The sequence below is a fragment of the Thermobia domestica genome, chromosome 13, assembly GCF_964235325.1.
Source record: "Thermobia domestica chromosome 13, izTheDome1.hap1.1, whole genome shotgun sequence".
Classification (NCBI taxonomy): Eukaryota; Metazoa; Arthropoda; class Insecta; order Zygentoma; family Lepismatidae; genus Thermobia; species Thermobia domestica.
In genome coordinates, this window is record NC_137466.1 from 28,165,100 (window position 1) to 28,186,797 (window position 21,698).

General features: G+C 33.4%; 1 protein-coding gene across 1 annotated transcript in view; it reads left to right on the forward strand.

Annotated features, from left to right (window-relative positions):
• The first annotated feature begins 208 nt into the window (after positions 1–208).
• The window catches only part of spab (space blanket), a 227,792-nt gene continuing 206,302 nt past the window's right edge, over positions 209–21,698 (forward strand). Inside the window, exon 1 of the mRNA XM_081735557.1 lies at positions 209–686. Within this exon, the coding sequence (XP_081591683.1) occupies positions 546–686 (141 nt within the window). The 5' untranslated portion in view covers positions 209–545. The remainder of the gene's footprint in view (positions 687–21,698) is intronic.

The window sequence follows — 21,698 nt, forward strand, 5'->3', positions numbered from 1 at the left end:
CGTTTCATACATTTTACTTCACCATTGTTGGAATAAAACACATCATACACGAAGCACATATACACAGGAGAAAAAGAGAGCAAGCAACAATCGTTAATGAAGAAACTTTGAGGAGAAAAAGTGATACGAAATATATATATGTATCAGCGCATGCGCGCTTATCTCATGTAATTCCCGCCTACACGCGGTTCCTCTACTCCTCCACGATTCTACTTTGGTGGATGACTACGCCAGCGCCACACGTCGCCGTCCAGTCACACACAGCTCGACGCCCGGGAAACGCTCAGACAACAACACACATTCAGTAACACACAAACGGAGCAACTACTCTTCGCTTGTACCCGCTTCTATTTGCACCAGCCATTCTCTTTTGTTTCTCTTCTCTCTCCTTCTTCTACCAAGACAACAGAAAACACTCGTAGAATAGCAGAGACACGCGCCGTCGTCACACTTTCTTCTTTCGTTTGAACACTCTCTTTGAGGATTATATTGTCTCGTAGCGTAGATAGACAGACAGACTCACAGATAGCTACGAGGGTCAAGACATGAAACTCCTCCTCGTCATAGCAACTGTCCTGGGGGCTACCCATGCCTGGGGTGGCCTCTTTAATCGTTTTAGCCCCGAAATGCTCTCCAATTTGGGGAACAGGGGATATGGAGGCTACAGATATCAACCCTTCTTACAGGTAAGTACATGCATGGTTATTGTTTACTTTGAATAATTTTTCATATCTATATGTGTTACGTCACATTTGTTTGAACTTAGTTCTCAGTTAGTCGCTCTTGTATATTAACTGTCATGAAACAATATTCATAATAAAAATTGTTGTGAGTTTCGTAATATTGTACTGTATTGTGGTTCAAATATTCGGAACTGAGTGGTGTAAAGTAGACATTTATTCCAACATACCTGTTCTAATTAGCAATTCTTCTATGTTCTATTACTGAAATACAGAAAGTAAGTATTCCCTTAAGCATAATTTTAAGTGTCAACAATAGAATAGACAAAATTTCTACAGTCGACCTTATCTGTGATTTTTGTTTAAATATTTACTTTTCACTTGTGAGAGAACTTCGAGAACTTCATCAATACTAATGGGTTTCATGTAACAAAAATGGATATAAAATTTAGGAAAATATACTGATAATTTGTAATTATTTGAAAAGAAAGTAACTCATGAGAAATTATTTTATTCGATCAGAAAACTTTTTAAACTTTCGGAGCTGTCAAGTGATTATGGAATCTGACTATTGTTTGTACTTATTTTGGTTTAATTCCGGATACCACATCAAGGAGAAATGCATATGATTTGTATATACACTAATTTGTACGCTATTCCTCTGTTTCACATGATCTAAAATGCTAGAAAGACGCAAACACCAAAATAATGTAAATAAATACTTGAATGTAAAATTTAATAAGTTAATATAGTACACGTTTACTTCATTAATAAAAGGATTTTTTCTCACTTTTGTTGCTAATTGCTGTCTGCACAAATATTTTTCTAAAATTTAAAAAAAAACGCAAACTAGAGAGATTCGGTCTTGAGAAGATGCATAGTGCCGGAAATTCGTCTGTAAACACCAACTTTAAACAATGTAAAGTAGATTTCTAATTACGGTGATTTGACTTCAAAACTGGAATGATTTCGATCATATCATTTGGAAAGATGTATACATTTGATGTTACAAATTAATGTTACAACGAAGATATTTTGAATTTAAATTAATCTGAAAAGAAATTCACATTTATATTTTCTTCTTAATAAAGTAGTATTTCCATGTTAAACATTCAGCTTTTGCTTCTCGTACAAGCGGCCCTCTTTGATTAAAGATCATGTAAGTTTATGATGAAATCTATGTCCCTGGTTTTCATGGTATTTTCCCCTTTCCTTCCACTTTATAATTCCACCAAGTTTTCAAACATCTCTCACTCTTGTTCATCATAGTCTTCTTTAGCCTAAAACGCTTAATCATGGGACTTTAAACTAAATTCTTCATATGTTATGCTATAAAATTATTTCAATATTTTGCTGTAACTTACTACCCCTTACTGAAAATGTATCTTATTTTACTTGTTACAATTTAACAATTCTCGGATTATTGGTTATTAATAGATTGTGTTGAATATTATAAATGACTGATTAAAACAATACAAGTAGGAATATATTAAGCGTGTAAGGTAAAACAAGTAGAAATTATCCCTGCCCCATTTTTCCATATTTTCAAATTATTGCAGACATCAAAAAGTAATCCTAAATTTTATCTTAGAAATTTCTTAGTACTAAGAAAATAGTACATAGTAAAATACTATTTGTTTGTGCTCTCAACATGTTCCATACTGTCAAACAATGGAACTTCAAAGTTAATTATGGCCTCATAAAGGAGGTGACCAATTCAAAAAGAACTACTATTTACTACTATATAGAATAGTCTTTTGTACTAACTAGGAAATTACACACAATTGCAAGAAATAGATGTTAATGATACCTTTAGAATATTACTGTATATCTCCTTAACAATCGTTTTCACTGTCCGCTTGGTAGTGTCATATTGAAAGGTTTGATGTGGTGTGTTATAGTATAACTTTCACTGTAATAAATAACGTGTTATTAAGCCTGCAGTTGTTAGTCACGAATGACACACTTTTCAACGCCTTAAGAAAACAATTTTTGTAGATTTTCGCGAAAACTACGCAATAAATTCCACCGTCGCACATGTCCTTTTGTTGAACCGATGAGATTTATCGTGAGACACTTATTTCAGATTTAGACAATTTCATATGCTGCTATTATTATTATTATTATTATTATTATTATTATTATTATTATTATTATTATTATTATTATTATTATTATTATTGTTGTTGTTTTATTACAAAGTGGGAAATGAATTTTTTTTTTTAGTTTAACGTCCATTGATTATGTCCTTTATAAGATGAAGGAGACGAAACCCGTAGAGCTAATTTTGTGGTGGAGGGAGCCTCAAGATTCCCCTGTTTTCTCCCACTTTTTTCATTTCATCATTATCAACTATCTCACCATCACTAAGTCCCTTAGCCTTGGTACCTAATCATGGAATAATACTTACATTAAACTAACATAATTACTATCCTTTGATTTCTGTTTTTTCTTGCAAAAATAGAGAACATAATACAGAGCTGATAATCACCAAATTAATTGTCCCCTTTATTACAGAGCCAATTATAATTACGTTAGCTTATGCTAACTTGGCTACAAACAACATAACCATTATTTCATATGACAACTAAGCTAAAGCTATTTAACTTAAAACATTCAAAGTTAATTTGGTTAAGTACCACTAGGGGTTGGCAGAACAATCATTTGAAGGATATACAGCTCCTTATTTCATGTCTTTAATATTTTTTTATTTAACGTCTCGACATCATACACCAAGACTGAGATAAACGTTGGATAATGGTATAGATTTAAATGGTAGAATAAGGAAAGTAGGATGAAATTCTAGAATACCAAGAAAATACTGGACGCGGTGTTTATCCACTACAAAACCCACTTGGCAGGAGCTGCAATCGAAACCGAGACTCATCAAAATGAAGCTGATTTCAGCAGAAGAGCAGAGAGTGTGTGGTCTAAAAATTAGATTAACTAAAGTCGCACGTTGAAGATACTAAATATAAATTATTAAATTGAATAATGTTGACGGTAGCAAAGAATGAGTTAACATCACATTCACGCCCAACATACACACTTTAATCTGGATTGCTTTCATTAAAGTATCTTCTGATCTAAACACTTTCCTTAAGCATCAATATCAGCAAATAATATCTATCCACGAATATACTACAGTACTTTTATTATAGCTTCTCAATCCTCTTCTCAAACACAACTGTGACATATATATATATATATATATATATATATATATATATATATATATATATATATATGTAGGGTACAGAGTGTTTATGAACTATACCTACAAACTGTTAGAGGTGATTCCTTACATCAAAATAACAGAAAATATTCATATGGGCCTCTGCAGAAAAGTGCATAGTTTCAGAGCTAGAGTTGACCAAAATCGCGAAAAAGTTAAATTTCAAGAATCCTTATTTCGAATTCCAGAAACTGCGGATGGTGGTCCTTATCAGAGTAAAGGGAAAAACCGTGAAATACACCGTGACGAAATACGTCGCAGCACACGTTATTTCGAACACAAAAAACCGTGGAGCTGCCGGTTCCTAACACTTCCGACCTCCCTCTGTAGCATAAGATATCGATTGTTATCAAGAGTTACCTTTTGCCTACTTTGGACCCACCTTGAAATCAGGGCATATCTGAAAACTCTGTTGAAAGCATATCTGAGAATTACACCCTGTAGGGAATTCCCGGTACACCCATTGAAAATGGATGAAATGTGCAGTTTTGTATTGTGTATGCGTGACTTTCTTTACGTTGATAAGAACCACTATCCATGGTTACTCAAATTCGAAATAGGGCCTGTTCAAATTTAGCTTTTTCGGGATTTTGGACAGTCCTAGCTCTGAAACTATGCACTTTTCTCACAGGTCTGTGTGAATTTCTTCCTTTATTTTGATGTGAGAATCACATCTTACAGTTTATCGGTATAGTTCATTAACACTCTGTATACATACCTTAAAAATTACAGAATACAATTTCTACCTCTAGCATTTATTGCCACTATCTTTTATAACATCGATAAAACTTTGAACAGTGAGTTTTACTTATTTTTTAAGAACTTTCACTTAAAGTAAAGAACTTCATACCGTAACACTTTCGATCCTATAAGTATTTAAATTGAGAAAGTCCTGTGCAGTGGAGAAAATAGGGATTATTTTTTAAAAAATCATATGTTATTAAGTTTTTACTCTAAACGGTTGAAACTTTCAGAAATGAAAATAAATGTATTAATCTACTAGAAAATGCCGGTTTCCGCGCAAGACATATGTGAATAATCACTGCAAAAGATGGCTTTATATCTTCCAAAGTAATAATGCTCGAGTGTTGTTAATGATGATGACCTTCTTTATTTCTCTTTCATTTGGCATTCTTATCATTCTTGGATCAGGTTTGCTAGTAGATAATTCATAAAACACTCTAATTTACTTTCTGAAACAACGAGCATACAAAATTCATTTTTGGTTGGTATCCGCGCGTTGTTCCTGATCGACATTAGGATTTAACGTAAGTTTACAATCTGTCTCTCCGGAACTACAGTAGAATTGGAAGTGTTAACCATTGTGTAAATCAAAAATGTCTATAGACTAATGTCAAGAAGACCAATTGTTAAGTATAATTTATGAGTCTTTAAAAATTTCTAATATCACGAATTTGCCAAATTGGTTAACTCAGATTAGCTTAAAGAAACACTAGTGAATACATATTTTTCAGCAGAATTTCTATTTTCAACAAATGGTAGTTTACAACACATGCTCAACCGTAAAATCAATTGATTGATAACGGTAAAGCAGTTTTCTGTTAGAGCTGTAGAAAAAATTCTCGGAAAACAGGATTCTTTTCATAAGTCTCACTGAGTTTCTTACATTCTGAATATTTAATAATTCCTAATACTTGTTATCCAACAACGCAACAAGCTTCACATAAAGTGTTTACTTTCTGAGTAGTCAACAAAAGATTTCTTTTAACTTATTTACTTAGTTTATTCGAGAATCCATCGTTAGAAGCAAAACATAGGTTTTCGTCTTTCTGAACAGTTTTCGAGATTAGGAAGTTTTCAAAGAAAAAATTAGTAAGTTATAATCATGTATACAAGCAGAAAGAATCGGTTTAGTTGAGATACGGACCCAATTACCTTGTAACTATTTTTACGAAAACGTTTTAAGACTTTTGAAATAATAAGAAACTTTTTAAATCAGAGAATTCATTATACAAAAGTAGATTTGTGATGTACAGAAAACAAATTTCAATAACAAATTTCACTTATTTATATAAATTATCATTTTTTAAGGTTTAATATAAATACTTTTCTATTTTATTTATTCGATAAAATTATCGATTAGTTTAACTTCGGAGAACATCGAAAAGCCATTCTACAGCGTAACATTAACACAGTTATCATCAAACGAAAACAAACTTTTGAATGAAGGTCGACCAGGACTAATATATAGATATGCGATGCGTGTATCTGAAATGTAGAAAAGAACTGAAATTAAAAGTGAATATAACCGGCCTCTCAGAACACAGAACCTCACAATTGCAATACGGAAACACTAACCAATTTCAAAACTGAAATCTTGACCTACATTCTTTCTTACCCGCTTACTGTACCAACTTCTTACACTTTTACCTCACTGTTACGAAACAGACAGAAATACGTACGTAAAGTAGTAGAATAGAAAACATGCCCGAACTGAGACTCGAACTCATGATCATCTTATTTCGGAACGAAATCTTAACAATCCATCATTATTAATGCTAAGAGGGATAGATGATTGAAGCAAATGAAGATGATAGAATACTTGGTGGAATGAAAATGCGTACACGCACTGTGTTTTAGCGAACACTTGTTCCTTACTATCAAGCTCGGGAAATTGCACCCGTAACTATTCAGACAACCTGTGGCAGGTATGTGGAACGCAAGTTATATAAACCATCTTGAATATAACGCCTGCAATTAGTTTGCCGACTTCATCAGATATGACCGATGCGGCTTCTGTTATAAACAAGAAGACATTCTCGCATTAAACGGCATTTGGCGTAACAGATACATTGATTTGCCAAATAATTTGCTGAGATGAAATAATGAACATTTTAAGAATGTCAGTTTAGAAGAAATATTTTATCAAGCACATCATGTTGTGTCACACCAGTAACAATGTTTACAAAATTGTGACCCTGTGAACCACAGGTTTCATCCATCATCCATATTTTCTTTCCTGCTTTCCAAGTATTCTGCATTGTTTTTCGTAAATACTTTTCGTGTAGTTCTTCCTTTGTCGCAGACTCGTGAAGGGATTCGGAAGTTTATTCTTTTTAATATAAGCAATTTCCTATTATCCCTGCTTGGTTAAGGAAATGTCAGCACAGATAAATGCCTCACACAAAATTTTAAAAAAACATGAGTTGATGTATCACACTTTCCAAGCAGTCACTGCATTGATTTTTGTTTTAGTTTGCACGTAGTTTAAACCCATGTGCAAGTTTCTCCTCCTGCACATCCTGTTCCACAGTAAAGTTGTTTTCAGTTGCAACATCCTTAGCACACATTTTACAATAGGGAATAGATACAACAAAGATAAATCTTTTCCACCATCAAATTTTGAAACACAACTATTTAGTTTCGATAATGTACTTCTTTAAGCATTTTGCAATAACAATATCGGATGCTGTATAAAACTATCTGCTTCAACCGTTAAACTATCTCACAAATGAATTAAAAATACATATACGCAAAATTGAAGGCACGCGTCCAAATGGGAAGGAAGAAATAAAATTCGTGCAATAATTGCAATTCTCGGCAATGCAGAATTTAGAGAAGGAAAATTCAGTGTGTCTTTTCTTTCCACGAATATTAGAAAATAATATATGTTGTTCCACTTTAAAATTTTTCCATGAACTTTTCGAGAATATACGTTAAATTAATAAACAAATACTAAAAATACAAGTAAATGTACCGAAAATATAAAAGGTGCACTTACATACACAAAGTGGTAGAAAGAAGTTAAAAAATTCTACAACGATTATGTTTCAGTAAAGTAAGAATGTATCGTAACGAACAATGTTTCTATTCATCAGTGAAAAAGTTGAAAAATCATAGAAATCATAACCCTACATATAACTGTAGTTCTGCGGCTCCTGCAATAGCTTAAGTGAAAAAGTTGGACTCATCTGTAATATAGGAATATACACTGGCCAACAAGAATCACTGTCTTAAGGTGACCAGTTCTATGAGTGAAGCTCCTTCGTGGCCAAGCAGTTAACTACGCACCTTTGGCGTGGGATCCTTGGGTTTGATTTCTAGCGGGAGCACATGTGGTTCGGATTCCCCAGTGGCTCTAAACTAAGAATCGATTCAAATTAAATCAAGTTGTCTGAGTGTAAAGAATGACTGCACATTTTTAGTTTTTGATCGAATTGTTATTTTTGTTTACAAATTGGTCTGCTACAACAACTGTAAATGATTTGCATACTATTTGGATGTTGACCAAACTAAAGAAATGCTTTTAAAACTCTTAAATGTTGTAAATGATATGATAATCACGATTATATGGATCCACCATGTTTTTATCGAGGATAAACCAGCACTGCAGATCGTTATAATTCAGTATTCAATTAAATGCAACGCAACTTCGCCGGCAAGCATCCAGAAATATTCAAAATAAATCATGTCTTCATATTGGACGACAAAAGACGCAAACAATGTGCAATCACAAAGGACAATGCAAACTCTCTATGAGTTGCATAATGAAACAGTTTCTCATCTATTATAATCTTCTGATGTTTTACTCACCGACTACCATCTCTTCCAGCATCCCGAGCTTTCTGTAGGAGGAAGTCGTTTGGAAATTTCTTTGCATTTCAGACTCCAGACATTTCTCGCCCGGAATCCAATTATTATCTGAGCGATGGTAAAAGTGTATGGTTTGGAGATGACGACTATTTTGATTAACAGATATTGTGATCTGCATTGTTTTGGCTTCGGGAAATGACTCGCCCGGGGTTGCGAGCATTTCAGTCGCACCAGCCTAATAATAGATTTCTACGGAATATCATGAAAATGCGGCCTCACCGCTAGAGAACCACCACCATATTTAACGATGGGAAGAAGGTAATCCATAGGATACGTTTCTGTTTGCGCGTCCGCAATACATAAACTCAGCACTTTGGAAATAAGTAGAAAGATCGAATTCTTCCTTTCAATCACCGACAAGTCATGGTTTATCTACTGGGCATTATTTTTGTCTCGTAGCTACACTTAACAACAATCGTCACAGATTTCCAAATATTGGATTTAAGAAGTTCTCGCCGTCGGATTATGATTATGGAAACAAGTTATTTCAGATGCTGATAAGTTGAAGAAATGTCATTTTCTTTTGCTTTCCCGGACACAATGCCCATTAAATACATATAATCTTACACATCGTTCTGAAACACAAAATATGCAATTATAAAGTTCATATCATTTTTCCTAACTTTCGGTGATTTTTCGTCATTTTTGGTATGTTTCCATTTACTTTTAGCAATATGTTCGAGATGTTGCTCCAAGGTAAACACATTTCCTCGTAGGATGACGATTTGCAAGTAGAAGAAAATTAGGATCTGAACTGCAGATATTAATCTTTGATTTTATGTTGTCAAGAGAAATTTTGGTGTACTGCAACTACATGGAAATGGAGAAATCTGAAGTGTTGATTTTCATTAGACACTTCCAAAATTAATTTATGTGTTGTAATACTTTTAAATCATTTCTGACGTTTAAATTTGTTACTTTTTCGACGGTCTGTATCCTAGAAAGAGGCAGTGTGTCTAGGAAATTTTTCTTTCCCGAATGTGTTCCTGATTTTCACTTTTCGATGTACATATACGTAGAATTTTTTAATTTTCAACAACAATTGCAAGATTTACGGACCTCAGAACATGGAAACACATGATACTACATAATATGCCGATAAGCGGGAAATAAGTGCATTTTACGCTGAATAATTTGTTGTATTTGTCTTAATCATTAAATCATTTAAATTTAGATTTTACTTGATTCTTTTCATTTAAAATCAAACTTATATATAACTGAAGATACTACCTTATTTCTTCTGGGACCAAGGAGACAATGCTGATCATTTGGTATGTGTCGTATTCTGATAAAGTTACAATTTAATTGTCATTTTTACAATTTGTAGGTCATTTTTAACGATTTTTAGGTCATGTTTTCATATTTTTAAGAACATTTTATGGGTCATATATCTTTACTTTTTAGGTCAAAAACTTCCGAACCCTGCTTATAAAAGTTCTGCAGTCAATTTTGCTGAATTAGCTCTATACGGCTCTGTGTGAGAAGTTTCTTCAATGTTTTTCAGTCGTTGTCATGTTGGCTTACATTTAGTTCCCGTCCACTATACACAACCTGATAATCATAAACTTGAACACTTGATTTTGAAACATCTAACATACTAGCGATCTTTTGATACACGTGCTGTAACTAACAATGGACCCAAGGTTTGTCCTATAAGACTTAGGATCTTAAAATTTTGCACTAGTGTTCTCCTTAAACATTTTACTGATGATATAAAGGAATTTTAAGAAATTTAATTCCTAAAGAAAAAGGGGGCTTCGGCTGTTTTTCGCTTTTAACCAGACCATAGGTTCAGAAACTTGTTTTATCAAGTTGCAAATACAGTTTAACTCTTAGTTTATTATCAAACTTTCTTTTCTTAAAAATAGGAATATGTTGGTGGACAGTATATACTAACCTTTTTAAATAAGTAATGATTCAATGAAGCGAAAAGATTACTCACGTAGAAAGAGAAAGATATGATTGAATTTATATGTATTTTGAATGAAATATAACATTCTCAATAAATTGCATTGGAAACTAAATGCCGTAAACAATTTTTTATAAAGTCTTTCTAAATGTACGCATAATAACTCTGACATACCGTTAAGAAAAATTTCTGTAACCGCATAATACACTAGTAATTATTTAAAATTATAACTATGTAAATAATTTTCCATTTTCGCGTACTTGAAAGTTGATAAACTGATGGACTTGATATTTTCTGCCCATATTCGATACAACACTCTCAGAACTACGAAACACATTGGTAACTCATATTAAAAAGCAGTTCAAATAGCAGACTATCAGGAAAATACAAGAAGGTATTCAAAACAAAAGCCCATATTAACGTTATGCCACTCAAGATATGCTGCTATATATGTACATATATATCCCTTTTGGGACAACCCAGTGAGATTTACGGGGTCAATGTTAATGCTCCACACTTAATCACCCTCAGGATGTAGTCAAATCTACCAGATCCACTGTCGAAATTTACTATTCAGGTTTCTTCATGAACCCATTTTACAGAGGTTAGTTAGTCCCCGATCTTTTTGGAACGAGACTCTAACGAAGAAAAAATCTTTTGCTCCTACCGGCTACAGGTAACTAGATTTCCGTTTGGTAGGTAGAGATTTTACTGACTTCGTTATCGCAACTGTTAGCTTTAAGGAGTTTAGCATACTAAAACTCCCTTATATAGTTACTCGGTTCGTCTATTCGTCCGGAAGACGAAAAGTCTCAAGAACTGCTTACGGAGCAGCATTAATTTTGATCAGGATGTAAAGAATCGAAAGGTAGGACTCGATTTTGATGAAAGTTCAAACCGGAAGTGGTATAAATAACTGATTTTAATTTTTTTTACGTTGATCACTGTATAAAATAAAAAAACGGTAGTAGTAAGAAACAGTTTTGTACAATGGATTAAGCGTCCCAAAAATACATTTCATCTCTTTCCTTAACTCTTTATTAAAGTCGCAAGTAATAGAAATCCATTACAGCTTTTCTTTTGAATATTTACTTACATATAAAGCAAAAACGATAAATAATAGCGGGAAGTGGTTTTGCGTTCTGGGAGTAGGCATCATTTTCTCTTTTATCTTAAAACCAGTGCTGATTTTAACGTTGATCACTAAGGGCACCCATGTTGTGGTTTCCAAGGGGGACAAGTATAAGCTACGTTTCAAAAATAGTTTCAGATTTTGCTGTAACTAATGTAAACATTCTATTGGATTTTCGATATTCTTAAGTATAATTTCCTCTAGGGGGCGAGCGTCCCACCTTGCCCCCCTGATGGGCGCCCTTGTTGATCACTATAGAGTGGAAACATGAATATATAGGAAAATGCGGTTTTCTGTGGTCAATTAATCATCTGAAGAATATATTCCATTCCCACTCTACTAAAATTGGAAGTGGCAGAAATGAAACACTTCCGAGTTTAATGTTCATCGCTGTAGAATAAAAACCGTAATAGATAGCAAGATGCGGTTTTCTGCAATCAACTAAGCATTTCAAGAGAATATTTCATCCTACTCTGATCTCTCTACTGATTGAAGAACTGGAAGTTGTAGAAATCTACCACTTCTCGTTTCAATTCGGAAAATATCACGCCATACGAACCAAACTCCTTCACGTGCTGTACACCTGACACTGCTACCTGACTAATATTACTCACTCAGCACTATTTTAGGACCAATTATATTTCAATTATATTATTATTAGAATCAATTATATTTCTTCCGATGCGGTTGACAGCAATTTAAGAACAAGGGATATAGCAGTTTGTTTGTTGTTGAGTTGCTGTGAGATTACGTAAAAATCTTACAATGCAATTATGAGGGATTTGCATTCACAACCACTGCACTTCTTAAATAAAAACAACAAAATATTTTATTGAGGTATATGTCTACATTTATCAATGACTTATAGACGAAATTCATATTGAATACACAAAGCGAGACTTTATACTAATAACGTTGGAGGAGGAGTAAAACATTTTGTAATTACATTCCCATCTCTCACTATTCGTTTACCATCCTGAAATGTGTAACGTTTTCGATTAGCATCATCCGGTTCCCCGCGAAGCACAAGTTAATCCTGCAATCACCAGCAATCCCTGGAATTAAAATGTCGGGAGGAAAGTTTGACGCAGAGTATGAAATGAGAGCTCAATACATAGAATCGTAAAATTGCATGACATTTTATTCTAACACAAACTTTTTCTTTCTATTTCAAATTGGCTATCATGGAAAAAGTTCATTTTAAGAACTGATCACAAGTTGCATATGTAATTTCTAAATTTAATGTGTATTATTTGTATCCAATAAAAATCGTGAGATATATTAATAGAGGGAATTAAAAACATTTTCTGTTTCGTTTAGAGGGAAAATTGTTTTAAAATTAGTTGATAATTGCAAACTCTGAGAAAAGGTTGCGTTCAATTCAGCTAAATTTAAAATTATCTTTTTTGATATTGTACAGTTTTTTCTTGTGTTATGAGACATGATGTTCTGATTCGTTGGAGCGCTGTAATTCATCCACAATTTTAATGTCAAAAGTAGATAAATTGATAGATTTTTATTGTAATGCAAGTTTTAAAAGTACAAAGTGTTTAAAAAATTAAAATAGTTTTATTAGAAGAAGTAGATGTCCAAAGTTTGCTGATGTGGTTTTATCGCTCAGGACTCTACCTATCAACTGGATAGTTCCTTTTGTGTGCGATTTTTTCCTCTTATTGACATGGCTTAAACACCTATCAGTACTTGATTGATGCTGACCATATCATCTCTGCATTTTCTGAAATCATATAAATGTATTATGTTTGTAATGCTTATGGTTCTCACCAGCCTCTAGAATGAGGCGGTTATACCTCAACTTTCGCCTTTAGTATCAAAATAAGTATAACCAAAATTACTTGGGAAGTATATTGATGTGATATCATCTCACTGTAAAAGAATACTTTGGCGACAATTGGAACATATGCTTATGGCTACATAAACCTACATAATGCATTATTTTTTGATAATCATGACTTATGCTCCTTTTGAAAGTTATTTTTTATTTTAAATTTATTTCTAATACAAATAATGAAATCCAAACATTATTTCAAATACCTTATTTTTTATCTATTTAATAATATTTTAAACTTAACAGTTTCATCATGCCAATAAAGTGAAATAAAACTATATCAATATCAAAAATTGATACAGTAAAGTAATTCTACACTTCTTCTTCGTTACAGTAAAGTAATTTTATAAAATTGTATGAAGTGTTACAAATTCGCAATTCAGTAATGAACAAAACAATGCTTCAGAAAGAATGATAATCAAATGAACTGTGTCACACACACAGTCTCTTCATCTGAACTACCTTGAAGAGGTTTGTAAATTGCATGTTTCAGGAGAGTTTTAAGACTCTTTTAGAACATTTAGCAGACAACATTCCCAAGAAGCAATTTTGTGTCATAAGCTCTATGCTAAGTGAGACTGTATAATCTTATATTTCATAATCGAACAAAATTATCACAAGTTTTCAGCACTCTTTGTTCTCAAAACAATACGTGGCACTCAATATTACTGACCTGCTTAGATAATTTATTTTCAGTTTCACAAAATATTATAATATCAATTTCTATACATCTAGTTGATTTAGTGTGTGAGTAAAGTTTTAAAATTGTAGTTTACCGAATTGATTAGAGATTTCTCGTTAAATTAAAGAAACGATTCATTTTGTGTTGGAGAAATGCGAGAAAAAGTACTGTGACATATGCAACCCAATTATCTTTACTTCGTATTTGGTTGCCTAACTGCTAGGGGATAACCGATTTTGGTCAGGAACATTAGATGCGACAGAAAGCTTTCAACCCAAACTAAAATTGAACTATTTTAATAGCAATTTTATATCCAAACTACACGAGAAATAATTGCGGAAAGTTTCTAAAATGTCCGACTTTATCCGTCAGCCCATATCTCTGTCTGTATGCGGGTATCATATTACAAGATACAGAGATATTTTTCTTTAACACGAATTCACTGTTCCACAATTACACTCTATTTCACTCTTCTCCTTTATCGCTTTTAGATATAAATAGTTTGGAAGTGTATGGAGATCTTAATTTAGAAGTACAGACCAAAAATATGTATTTAGTTTATCTTCTTCTTTGCAACAACTGTACTTCGTACTACCCGTTTATATCGTAGTTAACTCCTTTGGTGCTAAATTGTAAGCGCATTTGACTTTCTTACCAAGAATTGAATGTGATATCCATTAGGAACACCTATAGTTCGTGAATTCCTTCAAGTTTACATGCCTTCGGAATGGGTAACCCGGGTTCTATTCCAGATTGGAACTCATGTGGTGTGAATTCAGCGGCGCACTCACGGGGGATCCACCGGATCCGGAACCCTTTTAAATCTTCCTAACTTAACATTCATTTGTAAACTCCGCATGAAAAAAATTGCGACAGCTAACGCCGTGCAGTTAGGCCACCCAATATACACCTTATCCTATAATCGTCTCAGGTAAATAGACCAACTCTCTCTCTCCTCCTTTCTTCTCTCCCATACTAAAATTAGATAACAACATGAGCGGAATTCTAATTTCAAACTATACATGTATTAGCTTCTATTAAATGAAATAACAAAACAGAGACGAAACAACATTCATAGGTTGATGTAGGGAGAAACTGAAACACGCACAATGAAAAGTTGAAACCAATGGATGTCTATTACACAGAGATTCAAAAATGACGCAGAGAGAGAGATAAAAAAAGAGAAAAGAAGAAGAAAAAGGAAAAGGGAGAACAGATAAACTGGAATTCCAATAGTAAGAAAAGAACATAACATTATAAAGTTCCGTTTCCAGAAATCCAACAGTAATATAGAAATATCGTTTGTTTTTACATATATTTTCAGAACTATTCGAATATATAGAGAATGCTTTAAACATTCATTATGTCACTTTTGTAATGGATAGCATATTCAATTTTTAGTAGAACTGTATATCTCCGAGACAGGCCTAGGATCATGTCAAAAGTTTAACACGGATGCTTAGTTTCCGCGTGGTTCGATTACAAATTCGGTAGTGTTCATTGGACGTACTGATCCAAAACACATTCTAATATACCCACTAGATAGCGTTGGCCATATTCTCCATTTCAGACTACTAATGTAAACTGGACAGAAAAAAAAGAAAAGAAAAAGAAAGAAAGAAAGAAAAAGAAAATTGAAGAGTGCTATTTTACTGCTAAATATCTTTAAAAAATACTCTATATTAAAAGTCCAAACTGTATCGTAATGAAAAGTTACAAATGTTCGAAACGAAAAGTTTGTTCCTCACAGATGTAGCATGTTTCAAATTTCAACGTGAATAAAACACTAAAACACATTGAATTATAGGATGGGAACAAATTTTATGTCGAACTAGTATAAATAAAATTTTGTTTCCAAATAACCAAAGAGGTTACCATTTTCTAGTTTTTTCCGAAGATTTATCTGTTCCGAACATCCTGCATTGATGTCATCTCTTCCGGATATAACGTAATTTGCACAGATAGAATGAACCCACTAAGAGTTCAAACGGATCATTGTGTCAGTCGGATGATGTAGATCAGCAGTGGGTCGAGGATTCAAATCCGTAATGACCCGGTAATTCGACTGAGACTCGGTAACCCAGAGGATAAAAAAGAAATTTTATTTATTCACTTGCGTTTAAACAGTATTTCTGGAGATGTTATTCCCAGAGCACGAGAAACACGACGCCGAACTTCCCACCTAATTAGATTCTTCAGACCAGGTATATCGAGCTTTTGCTCCGTTTTAACTTTGTAACATAAAGTGCGTGCGTGTGTGTGTGTGTGTGTGTGTGTGTGTGTGTGTGAAAGAGAGAGAGGGGGAGAAGTGAAAGATGCAAATACAGGATAGGAAACGTCAAGAAAGAGAGAGAAGGGGGACGAATATAAATATGAAACATACTTATCATTGCTGTGTATGGTGTAGAACGCACACACTGTTTACTCGAATTATCTCTAGTGATGCTTTGTAAGTTCTCCATCAGAAAATCAATCTCTGCAGCCATTATTTTATGCGAAATAGTCATACTATCTGATGAGGAATCGAACCAAGATTTTGCATTTGAAAGTCTAACACGCTACCATTACACCACCGATTGCGTTATCCAAACTTTGTTTAACAAATGGTGTAGTGTTTCTTTCTGAGAACGATAACACGAAAAGTGTATACTGCAGATCAATGATGTTTTTGGAATGTCCTGGTAATTCCCTTGTCCTTTTCCAACCAACATTCGTAAATCGTTTCTATCATGATACAGGTGTTTGCTTCCACATTCTTACGTATTGCTTGTCCAGTATGATAAGTCGATCCTTCACAGTCACTTTGTAAAAAATTAACTTTGGCGTGAACAGGATTTCGACCTATGTTAGATAGCTGTATTATTCATAAGGCCATTACGTTACCCGTACACTATCATGCCACCTGAAATTACAAGCCAAATATTACTTACTTTAACTCTGATCTTTGGAACGAAACGGCTTCTTCGTATAACGTTACTTGCACCAAAGTGCACAGTGCAATTCATTTATTCGACGGGCTAGAGACAAATCAGTGCCCATTTAAAATAAAAAAACCTACAATCCAGGAAAAAATAAAAAAAATAAAACATATTTTGCAGCAATTTCGCCGTGCAAGTTCAAAAGTACGCAAATAATAATAATAATAATAATAATAATAATAATAATAATAATAATAATAATAATAATAATAATAATAATAATAATAATAATAAACTATATTGTAAAATTGAAAGTAACTATGTTTGTGGCTCCTAATCTCTTGATCCATCCAACCGAACTCAATCAAATTTTCAACATTGATAAGGTTTGTGTCTGGGGAGCTTTTTTATCATTTCATTTTAACGGTAGAACTTAGGGGGAGGAGGAGGGGAGGAGGGTTGATATATAAAAATGAATTAAACGTAATAACTCTTGAACCACCATAACGATCTCTATCAAACTTTCAGCGTAGATAAGGTTCGGAGGACTTTTATCATTTCAGTTTGACGGTGCAACGTAGGGGCCGGAGAGAGGGAGATATATGTAAAAAAAAATGAAAATGAAAGTGACTGTCTTTTGTGACTTCATCACTCTTTAACCACCTGATCAATCTCGATTAAATTTTCAACATAGATGAGATTCCGTCCTAAGATGGTATTTATCTATTTAGTTTCACGACATAACTTAGGGTTGAGGAGAGGGAGGAGTTAAAAAGAATAAATAAAACTTGATAACTCGTCAAACAAAGGATCAATCTCGATCAAATTTTTACATAGGCGAGGTTCGGACCTCAGATGATTTTTATCATTTCACTTTCACGGAAGAATTTGGGGAGGGGAATGGGAGAGGGAGATATATAAAAATAAATAAAACTTAATGACACTTGAACCACCAAACCAATCTCGATAAAATTTTCAACCTAGATGAAGTTCGAATCTGAGACGTTTTCTGTCATATCACTATGACGGTGTAACTTAAGAGATGGGGAGGGGAAGCGACATTTAAAAAAGAACGAAAAATGACCGGTATTAGTAGCGAATCTATAATTTTTGGAGTCGCTGAGATAAACAATGACGCTTCTGATGCTGTTTAAATCCAAATTCAGCCAGGCAACTTGGAGGAAGGAGAGACATATAAAAATGATCGAAATAAGAAATATCAGTGTCGAATTCATAATTTTCCGGTTCGCTGAGATGAACAATGACACTGCAGATGCCGTGTCCCACAACATAGGGTGGGGAAGGGATATATAAAACTCATCGAATATGGTGATATCAAAGAGCGCTAGTAATATTAAACAGTGATTGAGTAACAGAATATATCACTATTTTCTCTCAATTTAACCCAACAAAGCGGGTAATTGATAATAATAATAATAATAATAATAATAATAATAATAATAATAATAATAATAATAATAATAATAATAATAATAATAGATAATTACTTCTGTATACTGTGAATGTGAACATTTATTATTATTATTATTATTATTATTATTATTATTATTATTATTATTATTATTATTATTATTATTCAGGTACTTTTGAACTTGCACGGCGAAATTTTAGCAAAATGTTTTATTTCTGTAATTTTTCCTGTATTGTATGTTCTTCCTTTATTAGTAGGCAATACCTTCTCTCTAGGATGTCGAATAAATGAATTTCGTTGTGCACTTTGGTTCGTTCCAAACGTCAGGGTTAAAGTAAGTAGTGTTTGGCTTGTCCTTTCAGTTGGCATGATAAGGGTAACGTAATGGCCTTATGAATAATACAGCTATCTAACATAGGTTCAAATCTTATTTACGCCAAAATTATTTTTTTACGAAGTGATTGTGAAGGATCGACTTACCATACTGGACAAGCAATACGTAAGAATGTGGAAGCAAACAAATGTATCATCATAGAAACGATTTACGAATGTTGGTTGGAAAAGGACAAGGGAATTACCAGGACATTCCAAAAACATCATTGATCTTCAGTATACACTTTTCGTGTTATCGTTCTCAGAAAGAAACTCTACACCATTTGTTAAACAAAGTTTGGATAAAGCAATCGGTGGTGTAGTGGTAGCGTGCTACACTTTCAAATGGAAAAATCTTCGTTCCATTCCTCATCAGGTGGTATGATTTTTTCGCACAAAATATTGGCTGCAGAGATTGATTTTCTGATGGAGAACTTACGAAGCACCACTAGCGATAACTCGAGTAAACAGTGTGTGCGTTCTACATCATACACTACAATGATAAGTATGTTTCATATTTATATTCGCCCCTCTTCTCTGTCTTTCTTGACGTTTTCCTATCCTGTATTTGCATCTTTCACTTCTCCCCCCACTCTCTCACGCACACACGCACTTTATGTTTCAAAATTAAAACTGAGCAGGAGCTCGATATATCTGGTCTGGAGAATCTAATTAACTAGGAACATCTACGTCGTATTTTTCGTACTCTGGGGATAGCATCCCCATTTAAACGCAAGGGAACGCAGTAAAATCTCTCTTTTATCCTCTGATTTAGCGTGTTCATTCTATCTGTGCAAATTACGTTATATCCGGAAGAGTTGAAATCAATGCAGGATGTTCGCAACAGATAAATCTTCGGAAAAGACTAGAAAATGGTAACCTCTTTAGTTATTTGAAAACAAAATTTTATTTATACTAGTTCGACACAAAATTTGTTCCCATCCTATAATTCAATGTGTTTTAGTGTTTTACTCACGTTGAAATTTGAAACATACTAAATCTATGAGGAACAAACTTTTCGTTTCGAACATTTGTAACTTTTCATTACGATACAGTTTGGACTTTTAATATAGAGTATTTCTGATAGAAATTCAGCAGTAAAATAGCACTCTTCAATTTTCTTTTTCTTTCTTTCTTTTACTTTTCTTTTTGTTTTTTTTTCTGTTCAGTTTGCATTAGTATTCTGAAATGGAGAATATGACCAACGCTATCTAGTGGGTGTATTAGAATGTGTTTTGGATCAGTACCTCCAATGAACACTACCGAATTTGCAATCGAATCACGCGGAAACAAAGTATTTGTGTTAAACTTTTGACATGAACCTAGATGTGTCTCGGAGATATACAGTTCTACTGGAAATTGAATATGCTATCCATTACGAAAGTGACATAATGAATGTTTAAAGCATTCTCTATATATTCGAATAGTTCTGAAAAAATATGTAAAAACAAACGATATTTCTATATTACTGTTGGATTTCTGGAAACAGAACTTTATAATGTTAGGTTTTTTTCTTACTACGTTTGAATTCCACAATTTTATCTGTTCTCCCTTTTCTTTTTCTTCTCTCTTTCTTTCTCTCTCTCTCTCTCTCTCTCTCTCTCTGTGTGCCTCACTTTTGAATCTCTGTGTAATAGACACTCATTGGTTTCAATTTTTCATTGTGTGTGTTTCAGTTTCTCCCTACATCAACGTATGAATGTTGTTTCGTCTCGGATTTGTTATTTCATTTTATAGAAGCTAATACATGTATAGTTTGAAATTAGAATTGCGCACATATTGTTAGCTAATTTTTGTATGGGAGGGAAGAAAGGAGGAGAGAGAGGAGGTCTATTTACCTGACACGATTGTGGGATAAGAAGGTGTATATTGGGTGGCTTAACTGCACGGCGTTAGCTGTCGCAATTTTTTGATGCGGAGTGTACATTTTCTCAATAAATCTATACTTATTTAACAAGGAAATGATTGATGTAGCATGAGAATTTGATTTACACTTCATGTGTAGTATTTCTCTTATAAGAAAAATCTCGTTCTGTCATTTTTTCCTGAACATATAGGTGGAAGTATTTTACAATTACTCATCGTCTTTTCAGGTGCAGAATAATACTAGTTCAATACTACATAGACGTTGTGGCTTGAAGTATTGTAACCCCTCCCCCCTAAATCTTGAATTTCTTCCTGGGTGCGTGCAGTGTGGACCCCATTTTAAGCCATTGGGCCAAGTCTCACAATCCATTTGTACTTTAAGTCTCAATCCAACCAATGACCACTATATAGATCACTGTCTTATGTAACGTAAATGCTGTGAATGAACGTTAAATAGGTGAAATATTGACTACACCCTTTTGAATTTGTTCCTTTCTATGATGCATAACTATGTCTCTAATTACAATTTATTTTTAAATTTTGAATCTTAAGCAAAGCAGTAATGTCGGTTACCATTATCATATGTCATGTAATTAAAGTGAGACATTCACTAACAAAGAAAAATAAGACTCTTTACGTTAGGATCTGATGTCATAAAAAGCCCTTAGGTTTTATTATAATTAAACTATTTGGGTCGCCTAAATGTCTTCATACTTTTGAATCTCGCTTAAAACATACAAAATTACATTATACCATATTATATGTGTGGTTGTTAGGTATTTTTTCTTACTAAAACCCAGCAATGTTATATGGTTTTAAAAAATTGATAACAGAACTCAGAGAATTATTATACTAACAGAAATTGCAGCCCGCTTCTTTTTAAAGCATTGTTCACGTCAGAAATATTTTTTCACAACAAAATTGTTCTATTTATCCTTTGTGTTCTTATTTACCTTCTGGAAAAAATGTTCTTTAACATAATGCAATCTAGAATTGTCTTGTAATGTAAATC